The 12,439-nt window shown below is 33.7% G+C and overlaps 2 protein-coding genes across 4 annotated transcripts; both read right to left on the bottom strand.

The window, feature by feature from the left end:
* Positions 1-782: 782 nt before the first annotated feature.
* LOC108969400 (arrestin domain-containing protein 17) lies at positions 783-7,720 on the bottom strand. 3 transcript variants are annotated; one of them, XM_018934091.1, is made up of 4 exons: positions 7,700-7,720; positions 2,346-2,907; positions 2,099-2,281; positions 783-2,033 (listed from the first exon to the last, which is right to left on the bottom strand). In XM_018934091.1, the coding sequence occupies exons 2-4, from the start codon at positions 2,799-2,801 to the stop codon at positions 1,650-1,652; spliced, it is 1,023 nt and encodes a 340-aa protein (XP_018789636.1). In that variant the 5' UTR covers positions 2,802-2,907; positions 7,700-7,720; the 3' UTR covers positions 783-1,649. The 3 variants fall into 3 exon arrangements, with proteins under 3 accessions (XP_018789636.1, XP_018789633.1, XP_018789635.1); XM_018934088.1 differs by lacking the exon at positions 7,700-7,720 and adding an exon at positions 7,472-7,692; XM_018934090.1 differs by lacking the exon at positions 7,700-7,720 and adding an exon at positions 4,338-4,531.
* A 1,959-nt stretch (positions 7,721-9,679) lies between these two features.
* On the bottom strand, positions 9,680-12,051 carry LOC108969406 (succinate--CoA ligase [ADP/GDP-forming] subunit alpha, mitochondrial). Its single transcript, XM_018934100.1, has 5 exons — positions 11,878-12,051; positions 11,266-11,483; positions 10,980-11,210; positions 10,311-10,595; positions 9,680-10,251 (listed from the first exon to the last, which is right to left on the bottom strand). The coding sequence occupies exons 1-5, from the start codon at positions 11,912-11,914 to the stop codon at positions 10,036-10,038; spliced, it is 987 nt and encodes a 328-aa protein (XP_018789645.1). The 5' UTR covers positions 11,915-12,051; the 3' UTR covers positions 9,680-10,035.
* Positions 12,052-12,439: the final 388 nt, after the last annotated feature.

Raw genomic sequence — 12,439 nt, 5'->3', positions numbered from 1 at the left:
CGAAATTTGACGTGAGTCATACCTAAAGTAATATTGCAATCTTCTCCGAAGAAATTAATCAGATCAGACAACTATAGCATATATATAGCTATCATACAAACTGAACAATCAGAATCAAGTTCTTGTTAGCAATTTTTTGTATCTGTCTAGGCTGTGACTTCGGTCCAACTGAGTTTAATGTTCTTTAGTTTTTATCGGCCAACGGTGTTTAAAAAGATAGACATAGTAAGTGGGAAAAACCAAAATGTCAGTTATAAGTAATATTTATTGCTTCGTCTTAAATTAGTTAAATATACATAAAAACATATTTTTGACTTACTTGTTAAATACGATGCAAATAAGTAAAATTAATATGTTTACTCACTAAATACAAATATGTATATGTGTAGTAGCTAAATTATTATGGCTGTCAGCGAAATCTTCGAGACTCATATCCAAAATAAACAAATTTAAAGGATAAATGCGATTTAGGGAAATAAACATATGTTACTGGGTGGATTTTCAAATGCAGTATTTTTTATACAAATTTTGATGCCCAAAGTGAAATTCAAAATTCGAATAACATAGTTGGGAAAGCTAGGCTTTGAAGTATCAAATCAAATTAAAAAGTATTAAATTTTTCAAATTATAGGTTAAAATTTTTAAGTTTATATACATTTGTGTGCGCAAATAATATAACATTTTTATTTAGGCACATAACAAGTTGGGGTAAGTATTAAAAAACTTATTGTTTTTGCAAGTAAGTAAAGAACAAATAGTGTGTAAATACATTAGGGTGTCTGTTATTTCCTAAGTTAATTGTTTTTTTTTTTTGCAAATGCCGCCTCAAGTTTCAGTTTTTAGTTCTTAAAAAAGGCTCCAACATAAACAGGCTCTTTATTTTCGATTTAAACCGTGCCTAAAGCATTTTATATTTCCTATATATTTTATGTGTGATTTTTGAACGTTTGCAATTAATCTTTTTTCTCTAAAAAAATATGTATAAACATTGAAAAAATATTAAATAATATTATATAAATATATATAGCATTAACACACTTTTCCATTTTATTAAAAAACATTCATAAAGAGTTATTTACACGAAGTTAAAGTTATGCATCAAATCATATGTCATTCTTATGAATTCTGTGTTGCTCATACGACATGGTGCACTATGGTATACTTGTATGAATGCTCATTTACCGAATTACTGAGCTTCAATGTACTTGATGTATAACTCCTTATAACTTTTAAAGGGTGGTTTTATAAAATATTTATTCAGAGCTTTTTTGTAGATCAGAAAATTTTATAGTAGAATTTCAAATTCGTAAATTTAATTTCTTAATACCAAATATCAAAAAAAAACATTGTATGGGAAAAATAGTTAATACAGAGGTTTAAATTGAAAATAAAGAGCTGGTTTACGTTAAATAAGGTTTTTTAGAAACGAAAACTGAAACTTTAGGGGGCGTGGACAAGAAAAGACTTCTTTAGAAATAACAGATAACCCTAAAATATACAGAAAATAAACGAATTTTATTTCGCTAATTATTTAAATGATTTTCTTTTAATGTAATCACTGCTCGCTTGTTTCTTAAGAATATATGTCCGTATGTATGTATGTCCCTCTCACATATGTACATACGTAGTGTAAATCCATCTCCTTATGCTCAATTGGGTTCGGGTTTCTCATGCAACCACGGACGAAAGATAGGCAACGTTGACGGGTAATGTGTATCCGGTTTTAGCACAGAATCTGGCCAGGTGTTTGAGACATCATTGCCGTTATTGCGAAATGGATATGTAGCTAACACTATGGGCAGTTGCAATTTAATTTCTTTCTCTAAAGATTTCGGCTCGATTACGAAAAACACATCATAGGAGATTTTTATCAAATGACAGCCATGCAGATTTGTCGGCGGCAACGGTGGTACATACAAACTATCGTTTTGCCATTCATCCTTACCGCCCGGACGAATTTTGCCACGCGCCAATGTGGCCAATGCGCGTTTCTCCGTTTGCACTACTTTCCCGCGCGCCAAGTATTCAATGGTCTGTGTGGAATAAGTTAAAATATTTTATATAAAAATTCTTTATAACAACTATCAATCAATCGCACCTCGGTGAGTGAGGCCTTGGTTCGCTTAATCGTCACATTACTGTGATTCGAAATGTATGCGGTAATCAATATGCTCTCCCCCGGCACATAGCCGCCACGATCGAGTGCCACTCGCGCAACAACTTTGCCGCCGCCCACACAGGCCACGCCAAGTTTGTGCTCGATCTCACAAGTAAATGGTTGCTGAAATGAAAATATATAACACTTGTGTATTTAAATAATAAATTTATGCAATTGCATGACATACCGACAGAATCGGACGCTCCAAATTTAGATCGATCGGATTCATCACTATGAATACTTGATGATTTTTGTGTATCAGTCCGTTTGGTTCACGCAAGGCCGCCTTGCAGTAGTACTGTATCCAACCATAACGTCCTAAAAACGTGGACGGCAAACCCACGGGCAGACCCAATTTAAATGGAAAACTGTGTATGCCAGGCGAGAGCACTGAGGGTCCTTGATCCACATCGCCCAATAGGCGCATACGGAAATCAATATAATTCTCTTTGTCATAAGTACGCTCTTGCCGTGCGGTACCTGCACGTACTACACCTTCGCCGACAACGTGAAAGTGCAGACCCAACGCGGGTGTGTCATCTTGTAGTTCGATAAGTACGCGACCGGATAGAAATTGCCCAGGGAAATACAGCAGCGATGTATTATCGAAGATTATGAGAAATTTCAAGAGTTTTCGTGGCATTTTTTGTAAATTACTGCTGCATTACTTTCTGTTTCGAAATTGTTATGGTGATTTGTGATTAATACGGTAGTGCTATGAGTATTGAGATAATATACAATGTTGTAGTCTGAAAAGAAAATATAGAAAGCGTAAATTATAACTATAATACTTATACAAACACACGCCTCTAAATTGATTAGGTTAGGTAATGGGGTTGATCCTCGCTTCAAAGGTCACGAAGATCTTACTTCAACTGCTGTGAACTCTGTTTCTCCAAGAGTTTAATAATTCCTAGATATAAATCAAAGAATCCTAATAACCCGAAGTACTTTGAGCCCATCACAAAATTTCTTAAATAGCTACAAAATATTGCTCCAACAAATTTTCTAGGTTCGCGGAAGTTTTGTCTAGGAGATGTTTCAACCTAGGTTTAGCCAAGGCTGGATAGTAAAGGAGAAATACATATTTCAAAGGGCGTATCCACTTTCGCCATACGACTGTGTCAATTAACGTTCGAAAGAATTTTTAACCCCGCCGCATGTATGTCGATTGCGGCGAAATACTTGTAAGCTAAAAGCCAGTAGTTTAGACAAAGATGTATTCTATCTGATCCAACTTGATCCGGACTGGTCCAACTAGAATGAATACAACCTTTCTTATGTTTGTGTGAAGTTTAATCTCCGTAAGTCAATTAGACAGAAAAGTTTGCCTGGCGATTGTTACGATGAAACAGTCGGGAGCCCTCTAACAACTCCAGTTTCAGACTTCCTGATTATTGCAGTGTCTTCCAAGCCGAGGTTGCAGCTGTTAACGTAGCAGCGGATCTGCTGCTCTGGTGTGCAGCCTGCTTTACAGAAGTGATCATTTACTCAGGTAGCTTCGAGTGGCTTTGTGATAAGATCTTCGTGTTGACTTCAGAGAGAGATAGCAGATGATCTCGAAATCTCTAATGGATCCACTCAATATTATGGTTAATGTTTTGAAAACGAAGCGTGTCAATGCTAGACTCCTACTAAAAGACCTAAATCTTTTACAAAAGTGACGTCGAGTAGCGGGTTAGACGACATAACTGAAGACTCTGCATTCATTAAACGGATTAAACGGAAATCTAGCAAATAAGTCAAAACCGGTAAACCAAAACTCGCTGAAGGCACTAAAAGCCATTCCAGCCTAGGCTTATAACAATATATGGGAAATTGATTTAATCGTTGGCATGCTTGTATTGGCTCAGATATTTTGAAGGCGATCCTTTTAATTTATATCACAATCACAGTTGCTGCTTTCCTTAAGCAACATACATATGTATGTACATCTGCTTATCATTGAGAATCCACTAGTGTGCTTAGAGCAATTGAAAGGTCGGTTTTTATGTAGCAAAATGGAGGCTTGATGCCAGTGATTTCGCAGAACATTTTAGTACTTGAATAACACTTCAATATTTTCGAAACTAATTTTTATCAGAAATATACGAAAATTAGAAAAATTCACTAATGAGACACCCAAATAACTGCATAGATCCATTTTAAATATATATCTCAACAATTAGCGTCGACTAACATCAAATATTTACGCCAGTAAGAAGTATAAACTATTTATACTTCGTTTCCAGCTTCAAACCTTTCATACATGTTACAGACATATTGCAAAGGTATTTGTTTGTGCGAAAAGTCAGCTCGTAATTAAATACATCCGCTGATATAATAGTTAGTGTGTCTGTTTACACATGCCCAACATTGTTGTGGTCCGAGTGTTATGATGCCGTAAAACTTGTTAATTTGCCGTTTTCACTTTTATTTTACAACTATATGCACATAATAGCTTTACGCATACATTCTTATGTAAATATGTAGGCATGCTCATAGTCAAATGACATCAAATAGTGATGTATACCTTTGCACACCTAATTACTAGCAATTATATATGTATGTATGTATATTCTTCTAATTAACAAACCAATTTTGTATATTTCTTTTAATTATGTATGTATGTATGTATATAGGTACGTTTGTACTAACGCAAGTATATTTGTTATACACAAAACATAATTTATTGTCGAAAACTGTTTTAGTTGTTGAATCGTTAAATTTTCGTTGTGGTATTTTAAGGTGAATTGCATTTTTGTTAAAATTGTTATTTATATATTTTCAAATCTGGCTGAATATAATTTGAATTTTTTCCGACATAAAAATCAAACTTCGAAAGTGGTTATATTAGTTCGAACGAGTGACCCAATTAGGGGTATTTTTTTCCATAACCTTTTTTTGACAGATCAAGCGTGAGTCTTGTCAAGCTGTCATATTATTTTCATTCAGTATACTTTAGCATTTCCCATTCAAAGAATTACGCCTGAACAATGTTTATAAATCGTTTAACTTTATTACGAAAATTGATGCTCTGGAAGAAATGTGTTGCTCGCGTTTCGCTCAGCTTAGCTTTTGATTTTCGAATCAAAACACATCGTGTCATGAGAGTCATCTAATCTGTAGCTAAGCATATTGCCTGCTTTACTTATAGAGAACCACTCCCATGAAGTAACCTCACTCTCAACAAATCAAACTACAACGCGGCGTGAGAGTCATCTTAGCACTGGACAGGCCCGATGGCTGCTTTACTTATATAGAGTCAGCTTCCTCTGAAGTCACATTGTGACTTCCAAATCTTATCACAACAGGGAGTCAGAGTGACTTTGGCACTGGTCACTGCCAGCAGGCAGCCAGCTTCCCCTGAAGTCACTTCACGCCTTTGAAATAACATCACAACGATCGGCAAAGCGATTGGTTTACTTTGTTTTACCTTGTGACTTGTGTCGGTCAGTAGAATCATCGGTCCATATTTCTTGAATATGCCGGAGAGGACGTAGCCGTCAATGGGGACCGTTATCGCGCCATGACAACCGACAATTTGATTTTTGCGACATTTGGTTTCCACAAGACGACGCCACTTTCCACACATCGCATCAACTCATGGATTTATTGAAAGAAAAGAAACTCAGCTTAGAAGGGAATTTTTAAATAAAAGTATTAAGGGCTTACATGGGTTTATGGGTTTCAAAAAATCTTGTTTTTTATTACCTTTAGAATATTGTCCTAAATTATCAAGTTGATCCGAGTTATAACGTCTTTTAAGGCATTTTTCTCGAAACTGTTTTTGAAGTCGGTTAGCAAGATTTCTTGAGAACTACTCAACCGATCTTCTTGAAAATTTGCAAAGGTCTTTGAAATACAATTCTTAAAGACTTGGATGAAGTATTGTTTTTCGATTACAACTATTTGAAAAAAAATAACGCGAAAGTTTAATTTTTTTTCTAAAAATGTGGGCCAAAAATCCAATTTTCAGTTATTTTCCTTAGCCCAAGTTCTAAGTTATTGTTTTAACAAAAATACGTATTTTTCATTTTATATGATTCTGTTAAGAGTTATCCTGCCAACGCAGGCTCACAAAGACTTCAGAATTTTTTTGTTAATTAGTATATGTTTGTAACAATAATAAATTTTAATAAAATATTTTATTTTTTAATGGGAAAAATTTTTTTTGAAAAAATACTGATTTTCACCTGAGGAAATCCATGTTACCCCTTAAGAGAGCTTATTAATCATCCAAACATTTACATATATGTTTTAAATTCTAAATAGCAATTAAATCACCACATTTTAATATTAAAAGTCCAAAATCAATTTTTTTAAATAAAATTTTGGAAAATCATAAATGATAACCACTTAAAATCTCTCAGTACGAAAAGTCGCATTTTCTTCGGCTACGTCTTGTATGTACTTACAGTACACAAATAATTAATTGCTTTTCGTTTAAATAATTAACTAAATGCGAAAACTTGTATGTATTATTCAACGAACAATCAGTACGCTGCCAAGCCCATCTCTACTGTCTTTTTACGACCTTACAGCTGTTTCGCTTTTATAATATTACGGGTATTACGGGTACTCATACCAAATAAAAAGAACAATAGTAAATACATATGTGTATGGTATGTATGTACATGCATATGTATATACATACATACATATGAAAATAGCTGAACACCTTTTTTGCACGTCACATACCAAACGCTCACGTAATTTATACGCGAAGATCAAATAGACATACATATATACAAGCAAACATATATACATATGTATATACAAATATATTATATGTAGGATTTTCCGATCGTGGTCGGCAATAACGATTACTGCTGCGCCGGCGTAGACTTTACATATGTATGTATATATCACTACTTACAAACACAACTTTTTTGTAATGCATATTCAAACAAATACTCGACTTAAATAAGCAATTAAGAATAATTTAATTTTTTATACAAAAATATTTGAATATGTATACATATATACGCAAAAAATATGCCTAATAAGTAAACACATGCATGTACGATATATATTTAAATTTGTTGTTTGTGTATCTGCATAAAAGTGCTTTAAAACCATTTTAATATACTATATATTCATACATACATACATATATATGTATATTTGCATTTTTTAAGAGCATTTTGATAAATGAAATAACACCAACACAAGTACTTATTTGGTAGAATTATAAATCTGCTAGTATTTGATTTCTGATGTGGTGGGTGCAATTCACTTAAGCTCACGATCACATCACTTCTGACTTCACATACTTGTATTTATGTAGATAAGTATTCATACTCTACGTCACTTTAACAACTTGTCATTTACCTATTTGTCGTGAATAATTTGCAGAGCGTTTAACGCGGCTTGAAAATTTTATTTGTATTATATATTTTGCATGTATATTCTTTCCATTTTTAACTCTGCTCGATTAATTAGATTTCTTTTTAAAGTATTTTATCACATTTGAAACTTTATTCTAATTTTTAATATTTTTTTAAATTATATACATATATATATATTGAAAATAAGTCGATCGTGCGTCTTTCCACATACGTCGGTCATTTCAGAGTATAACAGCGCCCAACGTCGATCGTAACACAACTAACCAAGCACTATTCGGTTAACTTGGCTCAGATGTTGCGCACAGCCGTCGGTATAGACAGGTGTATGTGTGTGTATGTGTACTTGCAATCGCACTCAACTGTGTCTCTTACTTTGGGCCAAACTCAAAACACGTTTACATCAACTTATTTGACCTATTGAGCGCTGAGAGGCCAACTGATATTCAAATCGAGCATTTTAAAGCCTCATATAACCACACTTATAATCATCTATGTATATGTGTATATATGTGCATAATGTTGTTCGAATGTGGCGTACTATGATTTAATTCAAGCGGAAACGTGATTAGAGCGTTTCTTAAAGCTTTGCTTGGCCTGAGATACACATACCTTTGTAGATAATGGTGCTGCTAATTAACGGACATCTCTTTTATAAATATATATTATATGGATAGCTCATTCTTTGTTCCAGGCAAAACTATTGATAAAAAAGCTTCAAAAAGTTTGAGCTCAGTTGAAACTAAATTTATAGATACTGTTTGAAGCTTTGAAGCTTACATAAAGCTAATATTCGCATACACAATTTTTATATGGTGAAAAGGGTATAGTAATAAGTGCAACTTCGAAGACCCTATAAAGTATAGAATGGTCAGTGTGACCAGCGATTTAGACATGCCCGTTGAACTAGTCCCTCAGTTTACAAAAAAAAAGACGATACTGCAAAATTATTTTTGTAGTCAGTCTTAATATACTTTCTTTGCAAATTGAAAGTGTTTTGGCTCGAAAGTACTCTATCGTTCTATCTGAGAGCGTGAGGTACTTCATTTCTAGTTTTGCCTTCTGGCATATTAGAAATGATGCTTCCTTCGATTATCGCTCGATAGAACGACTTCTGAGTGGCGATTTAAAATAAAAAAAAAAATAAAAAACATGCCCGTTGAACTAGTCCCTCAGTTTACTAGATATCGATCAAATTCACCGATATCGGTCCATTATTATTTGATGAGATATCTTAACGAAATTTTACATTAATTATTGTCCAAGACAATGGTATAGTAATCTCCGAACAAATTGCTAAGATCGGATCACTATAGCATATTTACTGACTGATCAAAATCCGTTCCAGACGCATACACCTGCATTTTTGTCCGACCGAGGACTGTCAACAAGGCAGATTTTTGCCGCTATAACAACAACAGCAACAACCGATCAAAATGAAGCTTTTGTGTGACAAAAAAAATTTATTTGACAAGATATCTTCAGAGAATTTTACTTGTATATTGTCAAAGGAAATGGTGCGTTCTTCGATTACATTGTTCACTGATCGAACCAGTATAACATATTTAATATGGTTTGTTGCATAAGTCTTTTGTTTTAACAATTCTCACTTTTGGATATAAGAAAGTTATTCCTACTTGCTATTTTTCTTATTCGTTACATGTTCGCTAAATATTTATTTTTTTGCTCACCCTGTGCGCCGTTTCATTTTACATAATAAAAAAATATTAAAGAATTAAAAAAAATTAAAGAAACAATTACTTTTTTCGTTTTTCTGATTCTTTATTAAAGTACATACATACATATGCACATTTATAACATTATTCACTTTAGTTTGTAGATAGTTAAATAGCACACTAATTTTTCTTATTTACGCTTGTTTCTTCAAATTGCAATTAATTGTATGCAGATTAATAAAAACTTTGTTTTTTTTCGCTGACAAATAGGATGCTATGTTTTGTTATTATTATTATATAAAATTTAATTGCATGCAGCTCACATTTGAAATAAAAGTATTGAACTAGGCAAAAATATTTTGCACGATCGCTTAAGTAATGTAAGTGTAAAGTGCTGTGTATATTCCTAACTCAGTGCATATTTAGTGTATTTACTTGTTCATGCAAAACATTAAGAGAGTGCAGAGAAATAATGCTTACTTTTTATATTATAAATATATTGGCTCGAGCCCGAGTACTTTTTTTTTTTGGTGGTAATATTTACTATTTTATGAATTTAGTTTGACTATTTATTATTGTGGCAACTGTGTTGAAGATCTCTTTGTTCATAATTTTCGCATTTTATTCTCGGCAGTTAGGTATGGAAATGTTTCACTGTACGTTTTTGTGTTTTGTTATTTTTGTTTTATTTGCTTTAGTAATCGTATAATTTATATACTTTCAGCTATCTTTCATTTATCACCGAACAAGTTGTCATATTCCACATTTAACTTTTTACTTAATAGATCGATTTAATATGTGCCTTCCCCTTAATGAACATTTCGGTTGTTGAACGTTTCCCTTATGCTGCTGCTTCCTAGCTTTTCATTAAATTCTAGGCTAACTCCAGACGTTTCATCTCTTTGTACAATTCCTTGCCCATTTGTGCCGGGCTTCTAGTTACAATAACACCAGCTTGTTCGAGAGCTTTAATCTTGTCACCAGCACCTCCCTTACCACCAGAGATAATTGCACCAGCGTGACCCATACGACGGCCGGGTGGAGCAGACAGACCGGCAATAAATGATACGACCGGCTTCGCTTTAATGCCCTAGAAAGAAAAATATTTTGTTAGCAAAATGTCAGTGTAAAAAAATATTGAAAACTCACCGTGTTATATTGTGTCAGGTATTCGGCAGCTTTTTCCTCAGCCACACCACCAATTTCACCGATTAGAATAATACCTTTAGTGTCTGGATCTTTCAAGAATATTTCCAGACAATCGATGAAGTCGGTACCGTTGAACGGATCACCACCGATACCAACACACAATGTTTGTCCAAGGCCAACTTCAGTAGTCTGATTCACGGCTTCATAAGTGAGTGTACCTGAGCGCGAAACAACACCGATTTTACCACGCTTGTGGATATGACCAGGCATAATGCCAATCTTGCACTAAAACAAAAGAAAAACATTGTAGCTTTCATTTTACAGGTATTAGCGAAACCAGTGTCTATCTCACAGGACATTTTTATAGATAAAGCAAAATTCGGTTAAATAGCTGCATGTAGGTTAATTAGCGCGCTACTATTAATCTCTTGATTAATTAGATTTCATTGTAGTAGATGTATACACCTAAAGTTAAATCTGTGCGCACTTTGAACCCTTGCTTAAACGTATATATGTACACATACATATGTGTGTGACTACTAGTCTTATCAAAGGAGCAATTGCAGCATTAAGTAATTTCATAATTCATTAAATTATACACATACACATATATATATACACCATAATATATCTTATTTTGTAAAAAACTTAAGAACGTCGAAGACTTACTCTTTCAGGTGCAATGATACCGGGGCAATTGGGACCAACAAGACGTGATTTGTTTTGCCTCAATAGAGCGTGTTTTACGCGCACCATATCATGCTGGGGTACTCCTTCGGTGATACAAACGATCAATGGAATTTCAGCTTCTAGAGCTTCCAAAATAGCAGCCGCTGCACCAGGTGGTGGCACATAAATAACAGTTGCGTGGGGATCGGTTGCCTTTTTCGCTTCAGCTACCTATAACAAATAAATTTTTAACATTATAGTCATCAGTCATAATCTTATGAGTTACCGAAGCAAATACTGGCAGACCAAGATGTGTAGAGCCGCCTTTCTTGGGAGAGATTCCACCAACGAGTTTGGTACCATATTCCAAAGCTTGTTGGCTGTGGAAAGTACCTTGTTTACCGGTAAAGCCCTGGCATATAACGCGTGAATCAGCGGTTAATTGCAAGTTGCCACGCGTCTTGGCATATTCCGAGCCAAAACGTATACCAACTGAGATACTATCTATTTCAAATTAATAAATTAAATCAATATTTCTATATATTGTATATGCATGTAATAGCAGGTTATGAAATAAAAGTAGTGAAAGAGTATGCCAACAGATGTTTTAGCACAAATTTATATACACATGTGTATTATATGTATGTATAATTTTTATGCACAGTGCCGAATGATGGAAAAATTTACTCTTCCTTTCTTTTTTTATACGGTCAATGAAAGTACATTACAACATGTAAACATATTTTTCATTCGATTAGTAGAAGCACCATATGGCCCTATATATTTTTTGATTATTATCAAACCAAATCTGGGTCCAAGTATATGTGGTCCACACAACTTGTTACTAGTTATATAATTTTCACTGTAGCAATACCCATTTTAAAAGTAATTTTCTTACCTCGAAGCTTTAGTAGTGATCTAGCCGTAGCTGCCATTTCTAATTCGAATCTTTTATAAAGATGTTGACCTCTTCAAAACTATAGAAAAGCAAAAATTAATCAGACTGTGCAAATTAATTTTTCTTTCGTTCGTTCGTGTGTGATATCAGTGCCGACTTACAGCAGTAAAGTCAAATATAGTCAGAGATGTTATTTTTCATTAATTGAATGCAAAAGGGAATTTTTATACCCTTCAATGGTATAAAGTCGCGCTTTAGCAATAAAAGCGAATATTAAAAAATTTAAAATACCATGGGTTCAAAATAAGTTAAATAAATGCAATTTAATTACGTATACAAGTGAAACCAATAAATATCAACTATACTTTATTTCCAAAATTTAGTAAAGGGGAAAAGTGTTACACTATTGAAATAAAAGATGCCATAAGTAAAAAAAAAAAACAGAGGAAAATAATCATAAAACGACAGTTTGTCACTCTACAGTTCTGACTACATAATCAATGTGTCATAGGAATGAATTGTAATTGTGGCAAGTTTAATCTTTGAATTCCTACTGAAAGTT

Source organism: Bactrocera latifrons, unplaced genomic scaffold (assembly GCF_001853355.1).
Source record: "Bactrocera latifrons isolate USDA-ARS-PBARC rearing strain unplaced genomic scaffold, ASM185335v1 scaffold_251, whole genome shotgun sequence".
Classification (NCBI taxonomy): domain Eukaryota; kingdom Metazoa; phylum Arthropoda; class Insecta; order Diptera; family Tephritidae; genus Bactrocera; species Bactrocera latifrons.
This window is presented reverse-complemented; position numbering and strand designations above follow the sequence as displayed.

Coding starts and splice junctions, on each gene's coding strand:
- LOC108969400 (XM_018934091.1), bottom strand. CDS start 2,801: ATGCCACGAAAACTCTTGAAATTTCTCATAATCTTCGATAATACATCG. Junction 2,282..2,345: donor TGGAGCGTCCGATTCTGTCG/GTATGTCATGCA, acceptor TTTTCATTTCAG/CAACCATTTACTTGTGAGAT. Junction 2,034..2,098: donor CCAAGGCCTCACTCACCGAG/GTGCGATTGATT, acceptor TATTCCACACAG/ACCATTGAATACTTGGCGCG.
- LOC108969406 (XM_018934100.1), bottom strand. CDS start 11,914: ATGGCAGCTACGGCTAGATCACTACTAAAGCTTCGAG. Junction 10,596..10,979: donor GTATCATTGCACCTGAAAGA/GTAAGTCTTCGA, acceptor CTTTTGTTTTAG/TGCAAGATTGGCATTATGCC. Junction 10,252..10,310: donor ACCTGACACAATATAACACG/GTGAGTTTTCAA, acceptor TTTTCTTTCTAG/GGCATTAAAGCGAAGCCGGT.